Source organism: Nicotiana tabacum, chromosome 18, assembly GCF_000715075.1.
Source record: "Nicotiana tabacum cultivar K326 chromosome 18, ASM71507v2, whole genome shotgun sequence".
In the NCBI taxonomy this organism is placed as follows: Eukaryota; Viridiplantae; Streptophyta; class Magnoliopsida; order Solanales; family Solanaceae; genus Nicotiana; species Nicotiana tabacum.
Genome location: NC_134097.1, coordinates 135,744,291 through 135,769,348, shown reverse-complemented (window position 1 = coordinate 135,769,348; position 25,058 = coordinate 135,744,291). Strand labels below are relative to the sequence as shown.

General features: G+C 38.6%; 2 protein-coding genes and 1 pseudogene across 3 annotated transcripts; 2 read left to right on the top strand and 1 right to left on the bottom strand.

The window, feature by feature from the left end:
- Nucleotides 1–2,114: 2,114 nt before the first annotated feature.
- On the top strand, nucleotides 2,115–3,181 carry LOC142172716 (uncharacterized). The gene is made up of 3 exons (XM_075236388.1): nucleotides 2,115–2,298; nucleotides 2,692–3,117; nucleotides 3,171–3,181. Exons 1-3 carry the CDS (start codon nucleotides 2,115–2,117, stop codon nucleotides 3,179–3,181), a joined length of 621 nt encoding a protein of 206 aa, XP_075092489.1.
- Nucleotides 3,182–3,772: 591 nt separating this feature from the next.
- LOC142172715 (uncharacterized) lies at nucleotides 3,773–4,308 on the top strand (annotated as a pseudogene).
- Nucleotides 4,309–7,380: 3,072 nt separating this feature from the next.
- Nucleotides 7,381–24,614, bottom strand: LOC107819772 (uncharacterized). 2 transcript variants are annotated; one of them, XM_075237313.1, is made up of 14 exons: nucleotides 24,445–24,614; nucleotides 23,699–23,797; nucleotides 13,909–14,036; nucleotides 13,660–13,804; nucleotides 13,375–13,484; nucleotides 12,238–12,321; nucleotides 12,110–12,158; nucleotides 11,848–11,939; nucleotides 11,274–11,412; nucleotides 10,854–10,933; nucleotides 9,321–10,774; nucleotides 9,064–9,174; nucleotides 8,157–8,977; nucleotides 7,381–7,713 (listed from the first exon to the last, which is right to left on the bottom strand). In XM_075237313.1, exons 2-13 carry the CDS (start codon nucleotides 23,789–23,791, stop codon nucleotides 8,409–8,411), a joined length of 3,054 nt encoding a protein of 1,017 aa, XP_075093414.1. In that variant the 5' UTR covers nucleotides 23,792–23,797; nucleotides 24,445–24,614; the 3' UTR covers nucleotides 7,381–7,713; nucleotides 8,157–8,408. The 2 variants fall into 2 exon arrangements, with proteins under 2 accessions (XP_075093414.1, XP_075093415.1); XM_075237314.1 differs by having other exon boundaries at nucleotides 11,274–11,406; nucleotides 24,445–24,600.
- Between the last annotated feature and the right edge of the window lie 444 nt (nucleotides 24,615–25,058).

Genomic DNA, 25,058 nt, shown 5'->3' with positions numbered 1-25,058 from the left:
CAGTTAAAGATACTCTTAACAAGAATTAGAAAAGGATAAGAGAGAATTAAAAAAGGATTGAGCTTTGGGTTTTAAGAAGAAATTAAAGAAAACGATATCACGTCCCTTGTTTTCAATCTTTCTAGCAAGGTCGACTACATCAGAGTAGGATAAAGTCTTCATCTGTGGGGCTACTGCAATGTATAAACGACCAACCAATCCATCAACAAACCTCTAAACTCGAGCTTCTTCGGTAGGCACTGAGTGAGGAGCATATATAGCCAGCTTACAGAACTTAGTGTTATATGTTGACACATCCATATCTGGAGTCTGAACCAATCTCTTAAAGTCTCTAGCATATTGTTGCATCAGACTGTCTGAAAGAAAATGATTCTTGAACAACTTAGTGAACTCGTCCCATGTCAGTGGTGGTTTTAGTGAAAATAGAAGAGCAGAAATCAGGGACAACAACAACAACAGGGTTCTCAGACAGGGACACACATGTCTTCACAGTCCACATACAGACCACATTACAGACAAGGTAATATGGGACCATCATCTTCTGGACATCGTAATTCTGGGCATATATATGCCACTACTCCAGTCTGCCAGACTTGTGGTAGATCACATTTGGGCCAATGTCGTGTTCTAACTAGAGAGTGCTTTCGGTGTGGCCAGTTGGGACATCACTTGAGGGATTGCCCTCAGCTTCCGAGAAATTTCAACCAGGCTTCCATTCAGTCAGCTGCACCGACTCAAACTACTCGTAATACTTCATGTGCTACAGGTACAGGAAATAGATGTCGAGGTGCTGGAGACCATGCTACTGTGAATCAAGGACAAGGCAATACTGGTAGAGGTCAGGCGAGAGTTTTTGCTTTTACTAGACATGATGCTCAGTCCTCGAATGCAGTGGTTATAGGTATTCTTTCTGTCTGTTCATTTGATGCACTTGCGTTGATTGATCCGGGATCTACTCACTCCTACGTGTCCTCGTACTTTGCTTTGAGATTTAGTAGACAATCCGAGCTATTGAATGATCCTTTTCTAGTTGCTACTCCTGTTGGAGAGTCTCTATTAGCTGAATACGTGTATCGTGCTTGTCAGATTCGGGTTGAGGGTAGAGATACTCTAGCTGACCTTATTGTACTAATGTGATTGACTTTGACATGCTGATGGGAATGAATTGGTTATCTTCTTGCTATGCTACAGTCGATTGTCATGCAAAGATAGTTAAGTTTGAGATACCAAATGAACCTAGTTTTATTCTAAGAGGGAGTCAGATTCCAGAGACTTGCAAAATTGTATCTTTTATAAAGGCTCAACGACTTCTGAAGAAAGGTTTCTTGGGTCTCTTAGCTATTTTAAATGATACAAGAAAGGAAACAATTAGTATAGAAAATGTACCCGTAGTGAGAGAATTTTCTTATGTATTTCCTGAGGATTTACCAGGATTGTCTCCAGTACGAGAAATAGGCTTTGGTATTGATTTGCTACCAGACACACAGCCCATATCGATACCCTCATATCGAATGGCACCAACAGAGTTGAGGGAGCTAAAGCAACAGTTACAAGATTTGTTAGATAATGGTTTTATTAGACCTAGTGTATCACCATCGGGTGCACCAGTACTGTTCGTAAAGAAGAAAGACGGATCCCTGAGAATGTGCATTGACTGCAGGCAGTTGAACAAGATAACAATACGCAATAAATATCCCTTGCCCCATTTAGATGACATGTTTGATCAGCTACAAGGAGTTGCCCACTTTTCAAAGATTGACCTCCGTTCTGGTTATCATCAACTTAGAATCAAAGATGAAGATATTTCTAAGACTGCTTTCAGAACTCGATACGGGCACCATGAGTTTCTTGTGATGCCTTTCGGACTAACAAATGCTCCAGCTGCATTCATGGATTTAATGAATAGGGTGTTCAAGCCATTTCTGAATAGATTTGTAATAGTATTTATTGATGACATACTGATATATTCTCGTAGCCAAAGAGAACACGAGAATCATCTCAGGACTGTGTTGCAGACATTGCGAGAACATCGACTTTATGCTAAGTTCTCGAAGTGTGAATTCTGGCTAGACTCGGTAGCATTTTTGGGGCATGTTGTATCCAAAGATGGAATTATGGTAGATCCTAAGAAGACCGAAGTTGTGCAGCAATGGCCCAGGCCTACTTCTCCTACAGAGATTCGCAACTTTTTAGGCTTAGCAGGCTATTACAGGCGTTTTGTGCAGGATTTCTCCAGAATAGCAGCGCCACTGACCAAGCTAACACAGAAAAATGCAAAGTTTCAGTGGATGGAGGAATGTGAGCAAAGCTTTCAGAAACTCAAAACGTGTTTGATAACTTCCCCAATATTAGCCTTACCATCAGGTTCTGGAGGATTTTCAGTATTCTATTACACCTCGAGTGTGGGATTAGGATGTGTACTCATGCAAAATGGTCGTGTTATTGCTTATGCTTCGAGACAATTGAAAAAGCACGAGCAAAACTATCCTACACATGATTTGGAGATGGATGCAGTGATATTTGCTCTAAAAATTTGGAGACATTATCTATACGGCGAAACTTGTGAGATTTATACTGACCATAAGAGTCTGAAGTATATCTTTCAGTAGAGAGATCTAAATCATCGGCAGCGCCGTTGGATGGAACTACTTAAAGACTATGATTGTTCCATTTTGTATCATCCTGGAAAAGCCAATGTGGTGACTGATGCATTAAGCAAAAAATCTATGGGGAGTCTAGCACACATAGCTCCTACAAAGAGACTTTTGGCCAAAGATATTCAGAGACTAGAAGACACAGGTGTCAGATTTTGTGTCAAAAATTCAGAGGCATTGTTGGCTTGTGCTCAAGCTAAGTCTTCATTAGTTGAGCGCATTAAGACCACCCAATATGAGGATGAACGATTATGCAAATATAAAAATGAGGCCTTAACTGGTAAAAGCAAGGATATGATTGTTGAAAGTGATGGTGTTCTTCGAATGGGTGACAGGCTATGTGTAGCAGACGTAGATGGGTTGAGACATGCTATTCTTAAAGAAGCTCACAACACTAAATACACTATACATCCTGGATCCACAAAAATGTACCATGACCTGAAGCAATTTTATTGGCGGGAAGGTATGAAGAAAGATGTTGCTAACTTTGTTTCTAGTTGTTTGACTTGTCAGCAGGTCAAGGCTGAGAATCAGCGACCCGCAGGACTACTACAACAAATTGAGATTCCAGAGTGGAAATGGGAAAGAATTACTATGGATTTTGTCACCGGGCTACCACGAACCCTTAGAGGCTATGACTCGGTATGGGTGATTGTAGATCGACTGAAAAATCAGCACACTTTTTGCCGGTGAAGACTACATATGGTGGAGTGAGGTATGCACAGATATTTATGAACGAAATTGTCCAACTTCACGGAGTTCCAATATCCATCATCTCTAATTGAGGATCACAATTTACCTCACGCTTTTGGAAATCTTTTCAAGAAGCATTGGGTACACAAGTAGATCTTAGTACTGTATTTCATCCACAGACAGACGGGTAGTCTGAACGTACTATTCAGATCTTGGAGAATATGTTGAGAGCTTGCATTCTTGAGTTTGGAGGTAGTTGGGACACTTATCTACCGTTAGCGGAATTTGCTTACAACAATAGCTTCCAGTCCAGTATTCAAATGGCACTGTACGAAGCATTGTATGGTAGAAGATGTTGTTCTCCTATCGGATGGTTTGAAGCCGGTGAGACTAACTTATTAGGACCCGACCTAGTACAAGAAGCTATGGACAAGGTCCAATTGATCAGGCAGAGATTGCTTGCAGCTCAAAGCAGACAAAAGTCTTATGCTGATAAGCGAAGAAGAGATTTAGTGTTCACAATTGGAGACAAAGTTTCCTACGGGTCTCCCCTATGAAAGGTGTAATGCGGTTTGGGAAAAAAGTCAAGTTGTGCCCCAGGTTTATAGGACCGTATGAGATATTAGACCGAGTGGGAGCGGTGGCTTATCGTTTGGCACTTCCTCCTGAGTTGTCCTTTATTCATCCAATGTTTCACGTCTCAATGCTAAGAAAATGTATATCATACTCATCTCAGGTGATTGAAGCACCTGCTATACCGCTTGATGAGAAGTTATCTTACGAGGAGGAACTGATGGCTATTGTTGATAGGCAAGTAAGAAAGCTACGGTCGAAAGAAATTGAGTTCGTAAAAGTCTTATGGCGAAATCATACAGTTGAAGAAGCTACTTGGGAAATAGAGGATACTATGCGAGTCAAGTACCCCCATTTGTTTCAGTCTACAGGTACGTACTTGAGTTAAATTCGGGGACCGAATTTCATAAGGAGGGGAGGATGTAATACCCTATATTTTAACAAGGGTGTATTGGTCATTAGCAAAATAATAATAATAATAATAATAATAATAATAATAATAATAATAATAATAAATACAAACAAAAAACCTATATTTATATAATGAAGGGATGAAATTAATGGGTCGTAACCCATTTGGTCAAAAGTGACGTGAGATAGAAAAGAGGAACAAGTGATTTGGGAAAGAAAAAAACCCTTCAGTAATCGTAAACATCAAAGCAGAACGGTTTCTGGTGCTCCATCGTGCTCCATCCAATGCTGTGTTCTACTTAGAAGAATTAAAATATCTTGACCCTCAATAGTAGAATTCCAGGTAACTACATATATGTTTCCTCCTATTTGAAGTAGTATTATTTTTAAAGTTTAAATAAATATGAGGTTGTAATTTGATTAAGAGTTGGGAAACAAATTGGGATTTAAGAAAACGAAAAAAAAAAGGAGATAGCAACACATTTTGTTTAATTTAAACTAGTCTCGTTAGTTTTTGGTCAGACTAAGTGAGATTGGGATTCTAAGATTTTATCAATGTTTAACTGTAATGGCGGCACTAAGTAGGAATTTTCATAATAAAATAGAATAGTTCATTAAAGAAGATATAAGTCATGAATGGAGGATTTCACAGAATTATTTTAAAGAAATACACAGCCTAACTGTTGCAATTTTAAGTGAAATCAAGACGTGGGTAATCAAAAATAGCAATTCGTTATCACCTTAATTATAAATTACAGAACTAGTGGATGGTAACACTAAGCTATAAATTGATTTATAGATTCATACACGAGCTGAGAAATCCGGATCTGACTGGAAATTAAGCTTTGGTTAGTTGACATCAAGAGGTGAGTAGTAATCTTACCGCAATTTGTGTTTTCATAACTTACATGATTTACACATGATTTTTAATATGAATATGTTACCGATTATTTTAAGTTGCATGTGGGACAAGTCTTTTACTCGATATGATACCGAAATAGCTATTTAAGAAGATTACCGTTGTTTTAAATATTTTCGTTGTCATTAGATCTGTTACTGTTACTTGAATTTACTGTTATCGAAAAGAAATTATTTGATTTGATAAGAACTAAAATGCCCTATATTGTTTAAAATATTTTCTATGAGTATATACGGATTACAGAGACAAGTATAAATGGGAGTAGACATTGAAGGATCTCGTAGCTAACGGCGGGTTCGTTAGACCTGGTGCACCTTGTAATTACAGATTGCCGTTATAGCCTTCGCTAGTGGGAAGGTAGAACTAGCATACCGTTACCGACTTCCCTTGAGTAGGGACTACCGTTATATTTGATTTCTTGCGAATAAGTCCGCAGTTATACCGATTACATGATCCGTTCATTGAAACCTCCCAAATGTAAATATTGATATTAGACAGTGGTTACCGAGTTTATTACCGAACTGTTAATTGTATTATACTACAGGAAAAGCATGACGAGACTGAAAATTATTTATTGTTTCTGAAAGGGAATTTTTATGTTGTTTTCTGTTTGATATACTAGCATGTTTTCTGACTTGTCCCCAATAAAAACGGATGTGGTTAAGTATTATTACTCACTGAGCTAGCGACTCATTCCCCGCTAATTTTTTCTGAGACAGCAGTTGACGTGGGCGAGGATTTCGTTAATTAGAGCGCACAGGTTGATAGTTCTTGGTGAGCCTCGCACTTGTTCGCGTGGGCGGAGATTTTATTTATTGTTATACTTTTTTTTTGAACTCTTAGAGTCGCTCCATAGTCATTATTTTAGTGTCATGAGTATTCTTTTATTATTATAGTCTTATGTTGAGTGTCATTCTCATTTATCAAATGTTGGAGATAAATTAGTATTTCTAGTGGTTAGTTGGTGGTTTAGTTATGGTGGAGACTTGTATTGGTTAATTGACAAATTGTCAATTATTTGGTATGATATTACGATGTTTGGTTGTTGATTTGAGACAGGAAAAATTTTGGGATGGTCCAAAAACAGAGAAAACTCTATCCGATTTTCTGTAAAATTACCGATGAGGCTTATTTGAAAGCACCTGCTCTTAAGCGCCGGTCACAATCCTAAATTGGGTCACGACACAGGACACTTATTTTCTCTTCTAGATTGAATTGTTACAGGTGTTCAGTTTTGTAATTTGCCCAAAAATAGTTCAAATTCTTTTAGGGAAAATGGAAAAAGATATAAGGTCATTTTAAAAGGACTTAGTGTAATTCATCTTCTGTAGCTGGATTCTCGAGTTCAATATCCAAGGTTTCAGTTTCACATTTAGGGACAGTGGGTTTGAAGATAAGTTATGCTGAAATTAATTATGTTGGTATTATTTTTTATTATCTATTTAATATATATATTGTATTAATATTTGGATTGTCAATTTTACTATTTTATCTTTAAATAACTTATTCTGGGATTACCATTCCATTATCTAACAGGTACCAGTTAACCTGAATATTTTAATCATGAGATAATTTATCCCAGAATTAATACCAAATAAGGAATAAGACAATAGTAAATTTTTATCTCAAGATTACATTTACTTATCCATTATACCAGAGATCGTTTGTTGAGAAACTAGTTATCCCAAGATTAATTATCCTAGAATTGCACTACAATTCCGAAATAACTAATCCCAAGATCAAATATACCGTGATCTATCCCAATCAAAAGTGGAAAAAACTCATCTCAAATTTAATCCCAAAAATAATTCTCCATTATCCCTACCCAACGAGCCCATAGAGTTGGCATAGTCAGTTTTTTTATTATTGAAAAGGTTTGTTTGAGTTTTTTTTTTTTTTTTTAAATTCTAATTCTTTGAAAATTTCAAAGACAAACTTTCAAATCTCTTAACTGCCTCTTTAGCACCATAAAATACAACATTAATTAAGAGGTAGAATATTAGACTTCAAGTCTTCAACCCAGCCTTCAACCCAGCTTTCGACAATAAATTTTCCACCAAAAGGTAACATAAGCATACCTTGCATGCGTAAAAGAGCTGTTTCTAAGATTTGTGAGCAAACTCGGCAAGATAATTTAAAGCACTCCCACACACCTTAATTTATTCGAGCCCAGTTTTGTCCGAGTAACAACCAAAGGACGACTAATCCCATCCACTTTTCAACATAAAAGCATATATATATTTCTTTGACTTATATTTGCAAATTTCACTATTTGCATTATTGCAATCAAGCTCCAGCATTTTAAATGAGCTTTGTTTCTCAATGCTTTCAAGTAGAGAGAGAGAGAGAGAGAGTGCGTGTGCGTGTGACAACCTGATTATCCACTCCCACATCACCTGCCAACTCAATCACACATGATATCCCGTCTAAACCACCGTGTTGAGCCCCGATCTCAGCTTTCACCTGGAAATGTCATATCATAAAACAAAACAGTTATCAACACAAAGAAATAGATGTAATCGAACAGGAATCACATCACTCATAAACTTTGAACACAATACTTTTCGGGCCACTCGTCAGTAGAAGGGTAGGGGAAAGGTGAGGAGCTAGTCTCTCCCACACTTGAAATCAATTTGTTTTACAAAATAATTCCACAGACATGTATCCTAAACCAAAAGCGCTTAAAGCACTTCCGCCTTTCTCAAGCAAATATCAGGTACTAGTAGTAAAATTCGTGAAAGGTTCTTCATAATCAAAACTGCATTAAACTTAATGTTTGTTCTATGTTTGTCTCCATTATGATAAGAAGAAACTTCTAGGTTGTGAGCTTCAGCTTACCCATATGATGTAAGAGAAAACACTCACGATAAGCATGGTAGTTCGGAAGTTGGTTGAGAAATGCTAACCTGTTGGTATCTGGACATCCTGTTTTCAAGGATTTCATCCTTCACCAATCAGAAAGCAGTTTTCAGACAATCATGAATCGAGCTCCCTTCTAGAATGCAAGTCGGTCAAGTTTCCTCACAGCTATCCATCGAGTTATTACCACCACTGAGCATCATTGTAACTTTGATCATCTCAAGCACGGTCCCACATGATCTTTCTAATTCATTGTTTCGCCCACAACTACTCAAGCCCAGCCAATCACAGAATCATAATTATATCCCGAATGTTCTGTTATACAGTTCGCCTGAATTGGGCATGCGAAACTTTGATTCCTCATATCCATTAAAGAACTTGTTATAACCCAGCCTTTCACTTCGGAGGAGTTCAGCCATGCCCAAATCGTTTGCACTCTGGGCACCATTCCAGCCATCCCACTGGCCATTTGACATGACAGAGTTCCTGCTCTGGGTAACATTGAGCTGTGAAAATGGTGAAAGATTGTTGGCCAGAGTTTGCTCCACAACCCTGGAAGAAATTCCATAAGCATCATTGAATGGAGTAAAGTTATCCCCCATATCACTGAATCTCTGGTTCTGATGCAGAGAGAGAGATCTTTGCATCAGCAACTGAAGTCTTGCTTCATTTTCGAAAGCACTAAGCTGTGGAGGAAAACTTGAAGACATGTCTATACTTGAGACACTAAGGCCATTCGGAACCCTCCCTTTACCAACTGCCAATATTGCAGGATCCATAAACTCAATGTCCCCGTTGTTGACATTTCCAATTGGTGGAGCCTGATATTCATTGCGCAATAAGGAGGTGGTATCAAGAATGTGATTACCTACAAAATAAGATGATTTGAAATACACATCTAAAATTAGGTCCAACAAAGTGGAGAAAAAAAAAGACAGCTATAAGATTACTGACCAGAGAGAGAACCGTAATTCTGTTCCATTTTATCATGAGAAATAAAGCCTGGGGGTGGGGCCCTGTTTGGCGCTGCAAATCCTGGAGGCGCAGTCATCTGAGATCTCGACACTGGAGAATTCGCCAGAAAATCAGTAAGTCAAGCACTTCAAAGCTTTTGTTTCGTTTTGATAATTGCACTCGGATTAAATCAGAAACAATAAAAGCTGCAGATAAACAAGGGGAATAGAAGTTAAAAAAACAAGTGATGCCCTAACCTGACAGCTTGTTAGAAGAGAGTTGAGAATAATTGTTGGTAAAACCATTACGTTCCTCATTATTAAATAGAGAGAAACCATTCTGAGTACCAAAACCATCAAGCTGATAGCTTCTACTATTTGGAAAATCTTGACCGAGAGGATGATGACTATAACTTCTCTCAGTGTAACTTAAAGATGGTTGAGGATGAGTCAATGGATTCATTGGCTCCTCCTCCCTTGCAAAAGAGAACCTTGATTGATTGCTGCTCTGTAATTTTCTTGAGTTTGATACTCTAAGAGACCCTTGTTGGTTATCAGTCTCTCCCAACAACTTAGCCAAGTTCTGAGAGGTTAACGACTCATTCCATGGGTCAAAATCCATAGACAAAATATTAGATATTATACTGTTCTCTCCCCTATCTACAGTAGTACTATGGTCCACACTAGCAGCTTCAGCTTCAGCTTCAAACCTATCCATATTCATCCCCTTACCATCATTAGACAGTGGATAATTTCCCAAATTACCCACAATATTGAATGCATTTTCAGGGTATCCATTAGGAAGTTCTCCAATGCTAGAAGGCTGTAATACTGAATCAGTTCTTTCGTCAAACGATTGCATGTTGGCTTTAATAGGTCCAACACCATTGGCAAGATGTGGAGAATAACCCTTAAGCTGCACTGAAGAGTGTAAAGAGATGGAAGGACTTGATGAGTAGCTTTTCTCTACAATTACTTCCGGATCCCTATGTCTCTGTGCATTGAAAGATAGCAAATCATCCTCCATTTCAGGAGTTGTGTCTAGTCTTCCTTGAGCCTGTGTTTCCAGTCTCAAATTAGACGTTTCTCTTGAGTTACAAACTTCATCTGCAGAAGTCATAGATTTCCCATTCATATGAGGCGGCGAAGGTTCCCTTGATTTCTCATAATGTGATTTTTGCTGTCTATCAATGCTAAATGATGACAAATCTGAGCATTCAATATTGATCTCAACATCTCTGGCATCACAGGAATCTTCTGATAAACCAGGTCCATTAGACATCAAAGGAAGATCAAAGGCATTTGTAGCTCTGGATGGTGTGATTTGTTTACCTTGGTCCTCCAAAGCTGGGGTGATATGTAACTGATTGTTCAGGAATGAAGAAGCAGTACGTACGGCGATAGTGGATTCTTCAGAACTATAGGTTCCATCATCTGCACCTGCGGACTGCTTAACAGGTTCTAACATCTCTGTTTTACCTTTCTCTTGACTAGTGCCACTTTCTTTGCTGTGAATAAATTTCTTTCCTGATTCAGTAGGCAATGACAAAACCTGACTAGTGTTTGCAACAGCTGTAGAGAATGTCAGTGGGCTACAGGTCTCAGCCTTCTGTTTAAGAGGCCCATTAGAACTTGGTGCGCTGGCAGGAGGCAGTCCATTAGAACTTGGTGCAGTGGCTGGCGGCAGTTGGTTATTTGACGCACGCGTTCCCCTAGCAAAATGAAAAAAAATGTATTATGCTTTTAAGAACCATATACCAATGAGAACAGTGGGTGATTTTAATTGCATACCATAAAGCGCCGGCCGGAAGAGCAGCTGATCTACCAGAGCTGCTATTTGGTGGAGAGACTCTGGCATTGGTTGCTGAATTCTGCAAGTCATATGACAAAATTATAAATTTCACAGGCACACTTTTGGCATCATCTCCAGTAGGCAGTACGAATAAAAAAATTCAAACTTCATCAACTTTATACCTAAAAAGCTCGAAAATGTAATACGACCATATGAAGATGGAAATGTCAAAAGTTTAGATCATAAGAGCGAAAGTTTATGGCCCTCCCTTGAGAAGCTGACTTCCCTATTCAGGCCTCCTCCAAATAAGGAGCTAGCATTTCCTCCTTCCCAAAACGATGGGAACTGGGGAAGGGAAAAAAGAAAACAAAATGGAAAGAAAAGATAGAAGAAAAGAGAATAATAAAAGCAAATCTTACATTTGCAGCAGTTTTACTAATAGGTTGTCCTGCAGAAGCAGAGCTGTTATTGCAGTAATCGTCTGCTGGTGATGGTAAAACACTCCCTGATCTCCGTTGCATACTATTAATGGCACCAGTAATTTGTTGAACTCTACTCCTTTAAAATAACTATGCAAGTTAATTATTTATCCAATGAATGTACATATACAACAGATGACATGCAGAGCCACAATATAAGGTTGTCGCACCGGTCCAGAGTCCAGACACAGATTAATAATAATATACTACAAGACCTCTGAAAAAAACTCGTTTGGACTGATCAGAGCGTACAAAATAGAAGTTGAAGCTTATCCTGCCACAGCCATGGAAATGGCACCTATTTATCAATAATTTCATAATTATGTTGTTACATAAATTTTTATGAAGAGCAATGACTACAGCATGGACAAAATAGTGCAAAAGAATAGTTGCTCTTTTTTCAGTGTCACATACTCCCAGACATCTTGGACTTCATACGCAATGATGAAATTCTAGCAACAATGTTATTAACTACCACAACATTATAAAACCACCGTTAAATAAATCCCATTACCTTGTGTAAGCCGATATTACTTCGTCTTTAGTAAAGCTATCCTCTTGTGATCCAATCTCGTGCAAATATAAACAATCAGGATTGGTGCAGGGCTGGACCAAAAGAAAACTCTTCCCTTAGAGACATTAAATCTAAGATTTTCCAGAAAGACTTTCATTCTTTTTAAAGATTACAAAATTTAAAATTATAAAGATTCAAGTGACGACCCATAATCAATGTTCTGATCGAAATTCTAAGTAATTGGCTAATTGTGAAATCATACCACACTCCTCAGCCAAGCATGACAGTATTTTGTGGTTCCGAAGCAAGCCCTGCCAGTAAGAAAGTAAAAAATGATTACTGAACTATAACAGCCAATGTAGCATATCAGTAACAAAAAACTGCACACACCTTAGAGGTCTACCGTCCAAAACAAATCCATGTACAGACTGAATACAACGGACCGCTTCCTCCTCATTTGAATAGGTAATATATCTGTAACCAACAGAAATATTAAAAAAGTGATAGCTAATAGAACTTATTTTATAAGTACTAGCTAACCGACTTTCTTTCGAATGTAAAAGAAAGGAATACGCTTTGAGGATTTTAAATGCCAAACACCTAATAAATATCATGAAGTTAACACTCATGGAAAAACTGATCGAAACAGGTCTTGTTGCATGCTTTCTCGGATGGGAACAGCAACTTCGAGGTACAGGTATAAAAAGAATCAGTATGGAGGACTGGTCTGAATTTTTTGCTTTGCAAAATTGGACCTGCCTAAGGCAGCAGCCTGGCGCAATTCCGAGAAACAAGAGGATTAGATCACGTAGCGTTGGGTAGACCAAATGCTTATTCACAATAATGTTCTTTTATTAATAAGGACGTCAGAACAATTTTCACAGTGGTGTCCAATCCAGCTTGCACGCACCTCGACCATTCCACCCGACACCTACCACCTCCCACAAGCACATGTACCGGGTAACTCTGTCTACCAACCGCCAACGCTTAGGCCAATGGGAATAAATCACCTAGTGTTGCCTCCCCTGGGATTTGAACCTAAGACTTCATGGTTCTGCTCCCACTTCATGGACCACTAGGCCATAGCAGAAAACAATCTTCTTATTCATCTCTTCAACACGCAAGAGAAAGGAAGTACACTCTACAGAATCCTGTCTTGAAGACTGTACCACTAAAATACTTGCGGAAAATCCTATAATGCAGAAGATAAACATGGGACTATCGACTTAAGTGAGTATAGAGCAACGTTAGCACAAGAATAGTAAATTGTTATCCTAAACATAACATATGATTAGACACTTCGAATTGGAACATATGAGATCTCATAGAATGATGTAGAGGGTTTTCTAGGACAGAGAACAAGGTTCTGGAAGACTAACAACTCTCCATTTTGATCGATGCTTGGTTTTGAGACTAGAAGCCTTACATAATTCTTTCCTACAACATGTTGGAGCATCCTATTATTACTGCTTTAATATGAAGATTTTTGAGAACTGGTACAAATTTTAAATCAGGAAGCATACTTACACACTACATGTATTATTTGCAAACTGTTGAATGGCGCCAGCAGCTGTCCGAGACATGGAAACCTTCTGAACCTTTCCATACTGAGCAAAATATTCTTTCCGCTGTAGAAGCTGTTTTTTTTTGGGGGGGGGGGGGGGTAAATTTGTGTTAGTTTGTGAGAATAATGTTACTAATAGAGAAGTGTCAAATATTTAGGACATTCCTAAGTGGGAAATTTCATATAAATTGGATAAAATGATATCTTTTTAAGTAGGTGTTAAAGATTTCACAACTAACTGTGCATACATCTTCGTCAGCTAAACTGAGAGGCAACCCCACAATGTAGACAAGATTCCTTTGAATGACTCGCACACTGGTAAGTTGCTTTCGCAAATCAGCTGTTTTACTTTTACCCTTTCGAGATGTCGATTTTTTCTCCATGCCCGCTATCCTGTTGAAATGACCCAAAAAACAATCTATGAAGAATGCAAAAAATATAGGACCTACTAATCTGATAATGGAGTTTGTCCTTAAGAAAAAAAATTCAAATATTACTTTTCACAGTTTGCTGCCATGCCAACAATCTTTTCCTTGTTATATGGACTGCGGCATGCAGGACACCGCCCTTCTGTCTCGTCCTTCTCAGCCATCTCCATTATGTGATGCCAGCACCAGACGCATATCTATAGTAACGGGTGCCAAAAGTTAACATAAATTTTCAGAGAGAGAGAGAGAGAAGTGCAAAAGAACTATCGAATTTTGTGAACTGTTTCATCTAAAGCTTAAGTTGTTAGAGAGGAAGCACTTTTATTTATTTAGGTCAGAAATATGCCACCCTCCATCTTCCTCTAATATGCGAATCTGATTCTTTTTGTTGGACCAAGCACGTTAACACTCTTGGGGTGATGGCTGGCAATAAATTGAATCAAACACCTTTTTCTACTCTATAACATGTTGAATTGTATCATTTAAAATGTGATACTTTTATTTATTAATTCAGATCTGAAACAGAATCTAGGAAACAAACATGAAATAATATATCTAGGAAAGTCAATATGCAGAAAAGGAAATACAGTGTTGCTTAGTATCTCAATGCTTGAATGTACCATCCCAACCTAGCAAGAGTGGTTTCTTGAAGAGTGAAACTTGACATCAAAAGACAAGCATTGATGCATAATTAGCCCAAAGAATCTCATATTTTATTGGGAGTGGAAAGGGGCTAGTGAGGAGGTTAATAAACCCTTTTTTTATTAAGACCATATACATCGGTAACTTTAAGGTAGTCTAGATTGTTCAAATATTCTCATGAAGAAAATAAACATCAGATTGAATCATCAGAGTTATACCAACAACTATAAGTTGATTAGGTAAGATCATCCATCAATCGACATGCTCAAGAATATCTCCAGAGTCCAGAGCTAGACATGACAAATATAAATACCTCAAAAATGCCTAATATAAATCCAAGTGAACCTATCATACTCCAGAACAGCACAAAAGTTTTGATTCCTAGAAGATACTATTGTGTACTTCATAGATTGTATTTTTCTTTTATGGAGATAAGGATTGACTAGCTGTTATCCATGCATGAAACAACCCTTAGAACGCGTTATCTATACTAGAACATCTTACAATAGGCATTAATTGAGTCACCCTATATATTTTGAATCAGCTATAATATTGCTTCAGGGTACAATTTTCTGCACTGAAAACAAAGAGTTCTACAACACCACCGAAGAAAGTACACAATCATTGATACAAGCAGTACCAGATTATGATATATCATATGCATGGACAAAACAAGGCCTATAGCTGTCAGAAGCATTAACATACAAAAGACACTTCTACCCAGCTTGTCCAATAAAAGAAATGTCCCATTTGTCTGCTACACAGCTTGGGAGGTATCTGGACTAGCTTGCGACTAACTCGGGGTGCCTGCATCCTCTCAATAATACAAGTACATTGTGACTTTACCTAGCGAGGTTTAGACAGATCGTAAGAAATCATAGTCTTTTTGCTAAAATTTGAACCTCTCAATTTCAGACGGTTAACCCACACCCTTGGATGCAATTTTTTTTTGATGTTTTTACTATGGTGCCAAGAAACTATTACAGGTTTCAAACTTTTCTTTGGAAAGTACAGAAAGAGAACTTATTTCCCAATTAGCAAGGGAAACCTCAATAAACTCGTGGTACAGTTATCGTACAAAATGGCTGTAAAAAAAATTATACAAAGAAATAATTGTACTATCACTTTCTTTCAACTCAGCGTAATGATTCTTTCAGTATTTTATATTATAAGAAATGGTCATGCAAAGGGCTGTCGAGTTTAGTCACAAAAGTGTAACTCACCCAACCCACTCAAACTTAGGCTGGTTAGGCTAGGAATATATTCATCTATAACTCAATTTGGGCTATCCAAGTAGCCCAAGTTGACCCCGCAAGAAAAGCTTCTGTTAGCGGAAACGTAAAAGAAAGAACACAAGATTTAACGTGGTTCGGATCAAAATAATACTACGTCCACCAGAGAAAAGATGCCTTTTTAATATTAACAAAGGAAGGGGAGATTTCCCAATTACACTTAAGAGAATTTCTCTCTTAACTCTCTACTTACTACAATGTATTGTATTATATTTTTGGGATGGTTTCTACAAATGAAGGAGTGCATCTATTTATAGAGGTAAAGACCTCCTCTTGATATCATGGGTGACATCAAAGGAGGAAGCTTCCTCCTAGCATCCACACCAACTCTTTCCACCAACTCTTCCAATTGACATGTCATTGTTGACTAAACATAAACCAACACTTTCAATCTCCACCTGGGTTTGCGTTTCGAGCGTGCGTGTGAACAACTTTGGCCAAAACTTCTAAGCTTACTGGGCAACCCCGTTGTAAGAATCAAGAAGAATCAAACCATTGTTGAACATACCACCTCCACCTAACAACTGTTCTCTTCGGAGTTGCATCAGTTGATGCACATCCCCGCCAAGTCCTTGCAGTGTGCAAACTTAGCGAGCGGGACTATCTTGGTCAACATGTCTGCAGCATTATCGTCTGTGATAACCTTCACGACCTTGATAGTTCCCTCTTCAACAACATCTCGAATAAAATGAAATCTGACATCAATGTGTTTAGTGCACTCATGAAATCTCTGATTTTTCATTAGATGAATAGCACTCTGACTATCACATCTAAGAGTTGATTCCAGCTTAACCAAACTCAATTCCGCTACTAAACCTTTCAACCAGATAGCTTCCTTCACGGCCTCCGCTGTTGTCATGTATTCTGCTTTTGTCGTAGACAAAGCGACAATCGATTACAGAGTCGACTTCCAACTAACGGCACTACCAACGAGGGAAAAATGTATCCAGTTGTGGACCTTCTTCTGTCAAGATCTCCTGCATAGTCAGAATCTACATAACCGAGAATTGAAATACCTCCACTTTTTCGAAAGGTCAGACCAACACCAGAAGCTCCTTTGAGATATCTCAATATCCACTTGACAGTTTCCCAATGCCTCTTTCCTAAGCCGTACATGTATCTACTTACCACACTTACAGATTGAGCAATATCTGGACGCGTGCATACCATAGCATACATAATGCTACCGACTGCTCTGGCATAAGGAATCTTTGACATATGCTCCACCTCATCCTCGGACTGAGGCATTTGTAACTCTGAAAGTTTAAAATGAGGAGCTAATGGTATACTTACAGGCTTGCACGTATGCATATTGAATCTCTCGAGAACCCTTTCAATATACCTCTTCTGAGAAAGATGTACAACACCGTCTTCTCTTGAAATTTCCATACCAAGGATTTTCTTTGCAGCTCCTAAATCCTTCATGTCAAATTCCTTACTAAACAGTTTCTTCAAAGCATTTATCTATGTAATGTTGTTAGCAGCAATAAGCATACCATCAACATACAACAGTAACTAAACCATTGAGTTACCAGACATCTTCTTGTGATACACAGCTATCAAATGCACTCCTTGAGAATTCATGTGTAGTCATGAATGCATCAAACCTCCTGTACCACTGTCTAGGGGATTGCTTCAAACCATACAAAGACTTCTTTAGTTGGCATACGTGATCTTCTTTTCCCTCAGCTAGGAAACCTTCAGGCTGATCCATATAGATTGCCTCTTCTAGATCACCGTATAAGAAAGCAGTTTTGACATCAAGCTGTTGAAGCTCCAAGTCAAATTGGGCAACCACTGCTAGTAACACGCGAATTGAGCTATGCTTCACGACTGGAGAGAAAATCTCATTGTAGTCAATTCCCTCCTTCTGACGGAAACCTTTTGCAACCAATCTCGCCTTGAACCTAGCATCTTCCACTTCAGGAATTCCCTCTTTCTTTCGGTAGACCCACTTGCATCCAACTCTCCTCTTCCCTTTTTGTCTTTTCACTAAGACCCATGTGTGATTCTTGTGAAGAGACTCCATCTCTTCAGTCATGGCTAACCGCCATTGTACAGCATCCTTGCAAGAAGTTGCTTCAATATACAAGGAGGGCTCCAGATCCTTAATCTCTTCTTGTGCAGCTACGAACGCATATGCAATCAAGTTTACTTGATCTATAAGGCGTTCCGGTTCTCGTGTATGCCTCTTCTCCCTCCCCTTCACAATTGTGTATAGTTCATTGACAGCAAGTTCTTCAAGGTCTACATCTTCTGACTCATCTTTAACTTGAGTCTTTTGATCCTTTTCCTTGGCAAGCTCCACCGGAAGCTCCACCTGCTCGTCGTTCTTGTTTCCTGAAAACTCCACGGAAATTTTACGGCGATTAAGTATAGAGGATTCATCGAAGGTGACATCTCTACTAACTATAAATCTGAGTAAAGAAAAACACCAAAGTTTGTACCCTTTTACTCCATCCACATACCCTACGAATATGGTCTTCTTAGCCATTGGTTCAAGCTTTCCTTCATTAACGTGATAATAAGCTGGACACCCAAATACTCGTAAGTATGAATAGTTAGAGGGTTCACCTGACCATACCTCATTCGGAGTCTTAAAGTCAATTGTCGATGCTGGAGATCGATTGACAATATGAGCAGCAGTGTGAACTGCTTCAGCCCAAAATACTTTGGACATTTTGGCTTGTAGGAGCATACAACGAGCCTTTTCAAGAAGAGTTCTGTTCATTCTCTCGGCAACTCCATTCTGCTGTGGGGTATGCCTGACAGTCCTATGTCTTGAGATCCCATGAACCTTGCAGAATTCATTGCAAAACTCCAAGCCATTGTCTGTGCGAAGATACTTGATTTTCCGCTCCATTTGATTTTCAACCAAAATCTTTCACTCTTTAAATGCTTCAAAAGCATCACTTTTTGCCTTCAAAAAGTGAGAAGATACCTCTTTCTGCCCTGCGATGGAAGTTTAGAGGGACCCCATAAATCTGAATGGATGTAGTCTAGCACTCCTCTTGTATTGTATTGTGTTTGTCAGTGCTGAAGCTGACCTTCTTCTGCTTACCTAGAACGCAGTGCTCACAGAAGTCAAGTGTGCTGATCTTCTCACCTTCCAAAAGGTTACGATTGCTCAACATCTCCCGTCCACGTGCACTCATATGACCTAGTCTCATGTGTCATAGTCTTGCCTTGTCATCATTAGATAATTGCATTGTAGATGCATTTGCAGAGCCAACAATGGTGCTTCCGACCAATGTGTAAAGGCCGTTCTCCAGCTTGCCTTTCAGCATGACTAAAGAACCTTTAGTCACCTTAATAGTTCCTGCTTCGCTCATGTACCTGTAGCCTTGTTCATCCAGAGTACTCAGGGAGATCAAATTCTTCTTTAAATCAGGAACATGACGAACTTGTGTAATAGTCCTCACGACTCCATCATGGCAGCGAACCCGAACTGAGCCAATGCCAACTATTGCACAAGTTGCATTATTGCCCATTACTACGATTCCTCCACTTTTCTCATAGCTGCTAAACCAGTCTTTTCGGAACGTCATATGCAAAGTACAAACAGAGTCTAACACCCATTTGTTTCCATAACTACTATTATTATTACACGATGTTGTTAGTACATAATCATTATCAAAATCATATACCTGTTCAACTGTAGATACACTCGCCTTTTCCTTGGACTTTGACATTGGGCAATCTCGTTCAAAGTGCCCCTTCTTGCCACAACCCCAACACTCTGTATTCTTCTTGTTCACACGAGACTTTGATTTGTGCTTTGATTTGCTCTTTCCCTGTTGGCTAGTCCGGCCTCTCACAAAGAGCCCACTTGCCTGGTCATCTCTATCTCCTTCAATATGCCTCCGCACATCACTAGAGTTAAGTGTCTGCCGCACTTGCTCAAGCTTGATAGGCTGCTTGTTATACATCATTGAATTCTCAATATCATGATATCCTGAAGTCAATGAAAATAGCAAAGCACATGCAAGCGTCTCCTCCTTTTTAATTCCTGCAATCTGTAAGTCCATGACAAGTTTATTGAACGCATCTAAATGATCCTGTAACGAAGTACCTTAGATGTCGTTGTAACAACATCCTTGTTGTCACTGATCGGTCTTGGTATAGCCCTTCTAGCTTTTCCCATAACTGTTTGACCGTCTCTTCGGTACCCGTACTCACTTCACAAAGCACGTTAGGTGCAAGGGATAGTTGGATTGCACTCAATGCATCCCTTCAATCTTCTCCTTGTCGAAAGCTGATATATCCTTAGGATACTTTCCGTCAATAGCATGGATTGAACCTTCCCTCCGCAGTAACGTCATCATCTGGATCTTCCAGATATTGAAGTTGTTGCGTCCAATGAATCTATCAATTTCAAACTTCATGGAACTCATCTTTGCTTGTTCTTCCTCCTTGGATCGTTAAAGAATCCTGTCGCTCTGATACCAATAAAGGTGTTAGTTTATGTTTAGTCAACAATAGCATGCCAATTGGAAGAGTTGGTGGAAAGAGTTGGTGGAAAGAGTTGGTGTGGATGCTAGGAGGAAGCTTCCTCCTTTGATGTCACTCATGACATCAAGAGGAGGTAGTTTGATGTCACCAATGACATCAAGAGGAGGTAGTTTGATGTCACCTCTATAAATAGATGCACTCCTTCATTTGTAGAAACCATCCCAAATGAAGATAGAGATTGAAAGTGTTGGTTTATGTTTAGTCAACAATAGCATGCCAATTGGAAGAGTTGGTGGAAAGAGTTGGTGTGGATGCTAGGAGGAAGCTTCCTCCTTTGATGTCGCTCATGACATCAAGAGGAGGTCTTTACCTCTATAAATAGATACACTCCTTCATTTGTAGAAACCATCCCAAATGAAGGAGTGCATCTATTTTCAGAGTTACAAATGCCTCAGTCCGAGGATGAGGTGGAGCATATGTCAGATTCCTTATGCCAGTGCAGTCGGTAGCATTATGTATGCTATGGTATGCACACGTCCAGATATTGCTCAATCTGTAAGTGTGGTAAGTAGATACATGTCCAGCCCAAGAAAGAGGCATTAGGAAGCTGTCAAGTGGATATTGAGATATCTCAAAGGAGCTTCTGGTGTTGGTCTGACCTTTCGAAAAAGTGGAGGTATTTCAATTCTCGGTTATGTAGATTCTGACTATGCAGGAGATCTTGACAGAAGAAGGTCCACAACTGGATACATCTTTACCCTCATTGGCAGTGCCGTTAGTTGGAAGTCGACTCTGCAGTCGATTGCCGCTTTGTCTACGACAGAAGCAGAATACATGGCAGCAGCGGAGGCGGTGAAGGAAGCTATCTGGTTGAAAGATTTAGTAGCGGAATTGAGTTTGGTTAAGCTGGAATCAACTCTTAGATGTGATAGTCAAGAGTGCTATTCATCTAATGAAAAATCAGAGATTTCATGAGCGCACTAAACACATTGATGTCAGATTTCATTTTATTCGAGATGTTGTTGAAGAGGGAACTATCAAGGTCGTGAAGGTTATCACAGACGATAATGCTGCAGACATGTTGACCAAGATAGTCCCGCTCGCTAAGTTTGCACACTGCAAGGACTTGGCGGGGGTGTGCATCAAATGATGCAACTCCGAAGAGAACAGTTGTTAGGTAGAGGTGGTATGTTCAACAATGGCTTGATTCTTCTTGTTTCTTACAACGGGGTTGCCCAGTAAGCTTAGAAGTTTTGGCCAAAGTTGTTCACACGCACGCTCGAAACGCAAACCAAGGTGGAGATTGAAAGTGTTGGTTTATGTTTAGTCCACAATGCATGCCAATTGGAAGAGTTGGTGGAAAGAGTTGGTGTGGATGCTAGGAGGAAGCTTCCTCCTTTGATGTCACCCATGACATCAAGAAGAGGTAGTTTGATGTCACCAATGACATCAACAGGATGTCTTTACCTCTATAAATAGATGCACTCCTTCATTTGTACATAAACCAACACTTTCAACTTCGTCCAAAAAACATAAGGAAATAACTTACTTGATTAGCTATGTATATTCTCTATACACTTGCACTCTTTCCCTCCTTGTAAAGAAAAGAAACCTTTTCCACTTTGATGATTAAACAAATTATTAAAGAAACAACAAAGTGAAAAAAAGAGCAAGAGCGGGTTAAATTGGGTTATAAACAATAAGTTATGACCTATCGTTTTGCCCAAATTGGCCTAACCCATTTTTACCATGTAAATTTAGTGACTCAACCCATATTGACCTACCCAAATTCAGCCCAGCTGGATCATTTGACACTCCTAGGCACTAGACATCCGTAAACCTTTATGTAGTTTGTTTATTGATAATGTTTATGTTATGTAGTTCTCCACAATTTTTTTTGCAAGTCATAGTTAGACAAGAATCTCCTCTTCCTTTATTTTTTTAATGACAGGTAAGATAAAAGATACGAATTTCCTCTGATGCATAGGTTACCCTTCCTTTTTTATCTATACTATCATATTCTTTTGAGCTACTACCTTAAAAGTTAAACTCAACATTTGTTTTAGTTTCTGCACATACAGGTTTCTTTTCTCTAGTTAATCCAAAACTTACCATGAAAAGCAAACATAAAAACATGCCAACTTGCTAAGTGGGCTTTAGGTGTTCTTGTCATTTTAAGAAACTGGATTTTCCTGCTAAGGAAACTAAAATTTAAAAACCCCAAACACAATAAGACGATCTAAGTAGGTATTGGCAAAAAGTAGGGCATTTTAGAGCACAAATAAGGACAAGTATGCACTTTATGTAGCACCAAATTCTACGTGTTTCTGCTGCCACATCCACGGATAGATACCTTTCTACGTCAATTGTAGAGAATAGGTGGAGACGGGAACTTATATATCCTTCACTCAATCTCTCTTTGCCTTTCCACAGTGGATATGGGCAGCAGTTCCACCCAAAGCACATGGATTACCAACCTAAAAGAGTCAGCTATCTTCCACGCAGAACTACTATAGGGTGAAAACATCTGACCTGATAAAGCATATTCACAGTAGAAACCTACGGCAAAATTAATCAGCCATTCACCCCCCCCCCCTCCCCCACAACACACACACACACAAAAAGGGGCCTCCTGAAGTTGATCAAAACAATTTTCATTAAAGTACCTCTAAGTATATAGGTGTAAGACTGTGGATTGCTAGACACAAATTTTAACTGCGACTGTCACCCAGAAGCACATACATATGAACTCTTATCTCTTAGGCATATGGAAGGACAGGTATGAACGCGTAAAAGTAACTTTTTGGAAGCAACATCATACAGCTGAGATACAAAAACTATCAAGTTCTTATGAAAAATACAAGCATTGTTATCAAAGACTAGCTTGAGATGCACTTAAGGTATGAAGCTAGGTGCAAAACAGGTTAAGTGCTTCACCTTGCTTGGCTGACACTTCAGTGGAAGCACTAAGGTGTGCGCCTATCACCGTCGTTATGGGCTTTTTACTTAAAGGGAGTGCCAATAAGCAAAAATATTGTAGTTTTTCTCGATTCTTGTTTCAATAAAATTGTGATTTGTGCTTACAGTTATTCTTCTTGAATTGCACAGATACTTTTAATGGACATTTTTCCATTAAAATCCCCATAGCGCTATAGATCTCTGCTCTTCATTTCGCTTTTAACATTTGATAATACTGACTTTCAATCTTCTCAAATAAAATACTAACTTTCAAGACAAAATCAGAGGACTAAGAGTAGAGGACAATCACCAAAATACCAGAAAGGCATCTCCACTGCAGCCATAATAAGCATATCTTAATAAGGAGAACATGTGAATAAACAATAACTAGTCTCTCAATGACCAGGTTCAACACAAGCAACACGGCTTCAAATTGCATTCGTGAAACTTAATCAAAATTCAAAAAGGACATTATCTTTAGTGTAGGAGTGTGGGAAATTTGATGAATTACAAACCTGATAGCCACACTTGCAAGGCTTCAACTGCTGATCTGTCAAATCCATCTCCTCGGCACACAAAGGACAGGTTCTTTCTCCTTGGTCACTCATGGTTACCTTCACCAAACAAAGTATAACATCAACAACTAAGCCTCAATCCCAAACAAATAGGGTTTGATTATATGATTCCTCACTGACCATATTTACCCCATATAAGCTCTTCTCATATTATACAAAATAATAATTGTAATAAAAAGTACTAGAAGTTCCTTATATTTTCTATTGACGTATAAAACTCAGAAAAGCTAAGCAACTCTTATAAAAGCATAGGACGTAAAGTAGATCGCAATAAAATTAACTCGACACAGAACCATTCAAATCTCACAATCCATTCACTTCTAATGCAGCACTCTCTCTACATGAAATTCCATCTCAACAACTTTACTTAATCCACAAAGAAACAAAAAGTCAAACTCTTATTGACTCAAAGATTCAATCTTTTTTATACTTTTCTAATTAATCAAACCTATCGATCCAATAGAAAGAACTAGTCAAAAATCTAGAATTATATCTCTTAAAAAATAAAAAATAAAAGATTAAACTTTACCAACTCAAAAACCCAAAAATCTAAAACCCCATAAAACCACAAACAAAAATCAATCAAATACCAACACAAATCGATTGAATTAATAACAAAAACAAAATCAGGGATCTGATAACAAAAAGATAAAAATTATAAAATTAGGGTTTGCGATTGGACTTACAGTGATGACTTGATCAAATTCGGGCGAATCGTAAAACGGATGAGACACAAAACGATAGAGAGAGAAAGAGAGAGAACCACACACACAGCTGCTTTTGGAGTTTTAGAGAGAGAGAAAGAGAGTGAAAGGGGTTGGGTCGCTTTTTTTGAGTTGATTGGATGTGTCTTTTCGGGGCAACTAATTATTATAAACGGGCTCGGGTTGAAGATATAGTTGTAGTTATTTTGGATGCTTTACACGTGGCAGTATAGGAATGATCGACGGTTGTGAGTTATTCACGTTGAGTCTAATTGACGGAGATCTAGTGCGGTGAGTAATGGAAACTTCGTACTAACTAAAATAATATATGTAATGTTGCTTGTATTTACCATAATTGCAATAAATGTTTCACAAGTCATACGAAATTAGTATGCCAATTGGATTACAAGAGATTGGCCCAGTTGGGTTGGAGATCGGTCATTACAGATGATCGATCCCTCCTCAATATTGTTTGGGTCGAGCATGGTTTGCAGATTATTACGCATAAAAACTATGATAAAAATTGTAGCAGCAGTGCTTTCTCCTGAATTTTCCAAAAAAAAAAAAATTGAATTACAAGAGAAGTCCAGTCTCAT

What these genes read in the sequence shown, in the direction of transcription:
- LOC142172716 (XM_075236388.1), top strand. Translation starts at nt 2,115, where the DNA reads ATGGTAGATCCTAAGAAGACCGAAGTTGTGCAGCAATGGCCCAGGCCT. An exon ending in GTTTCAGTGGATGGAGGAAT is followed by an intron (nt 2,299 to 2,691) that starts GTGAGCAAAGCT and finishes ATCCTGGAAAAG; the next exon opens with CCAATGTGGTGACTGATGCA.
- LOC107819772 (XM_075237313.1), bottom strand. Translation starts at nt 23,791, where the DNA reads ATGAGTGACCAAGGAGAAAGAACCTGTCCTTTGTGTGCCGAGGAGATG. An exon ending in ATGGCAGCAAACTGTGAAAA is followed by an intron (nt 13,805 to 13,908) that starts GTAATATTTGAA and finishes TCATTTCAACAG; the next exon opens with GATAGCGGGCATGGAGAAAA. An exon ending in CTTCCGGCCGGCGCTTTATG is followed by an intron (nt 10,775 to 10,853) that starts GTATGCAATTAA and finishes TCATTTTGCTAG; the next exon opens with GGGAACGCGTGCGTCAAATA.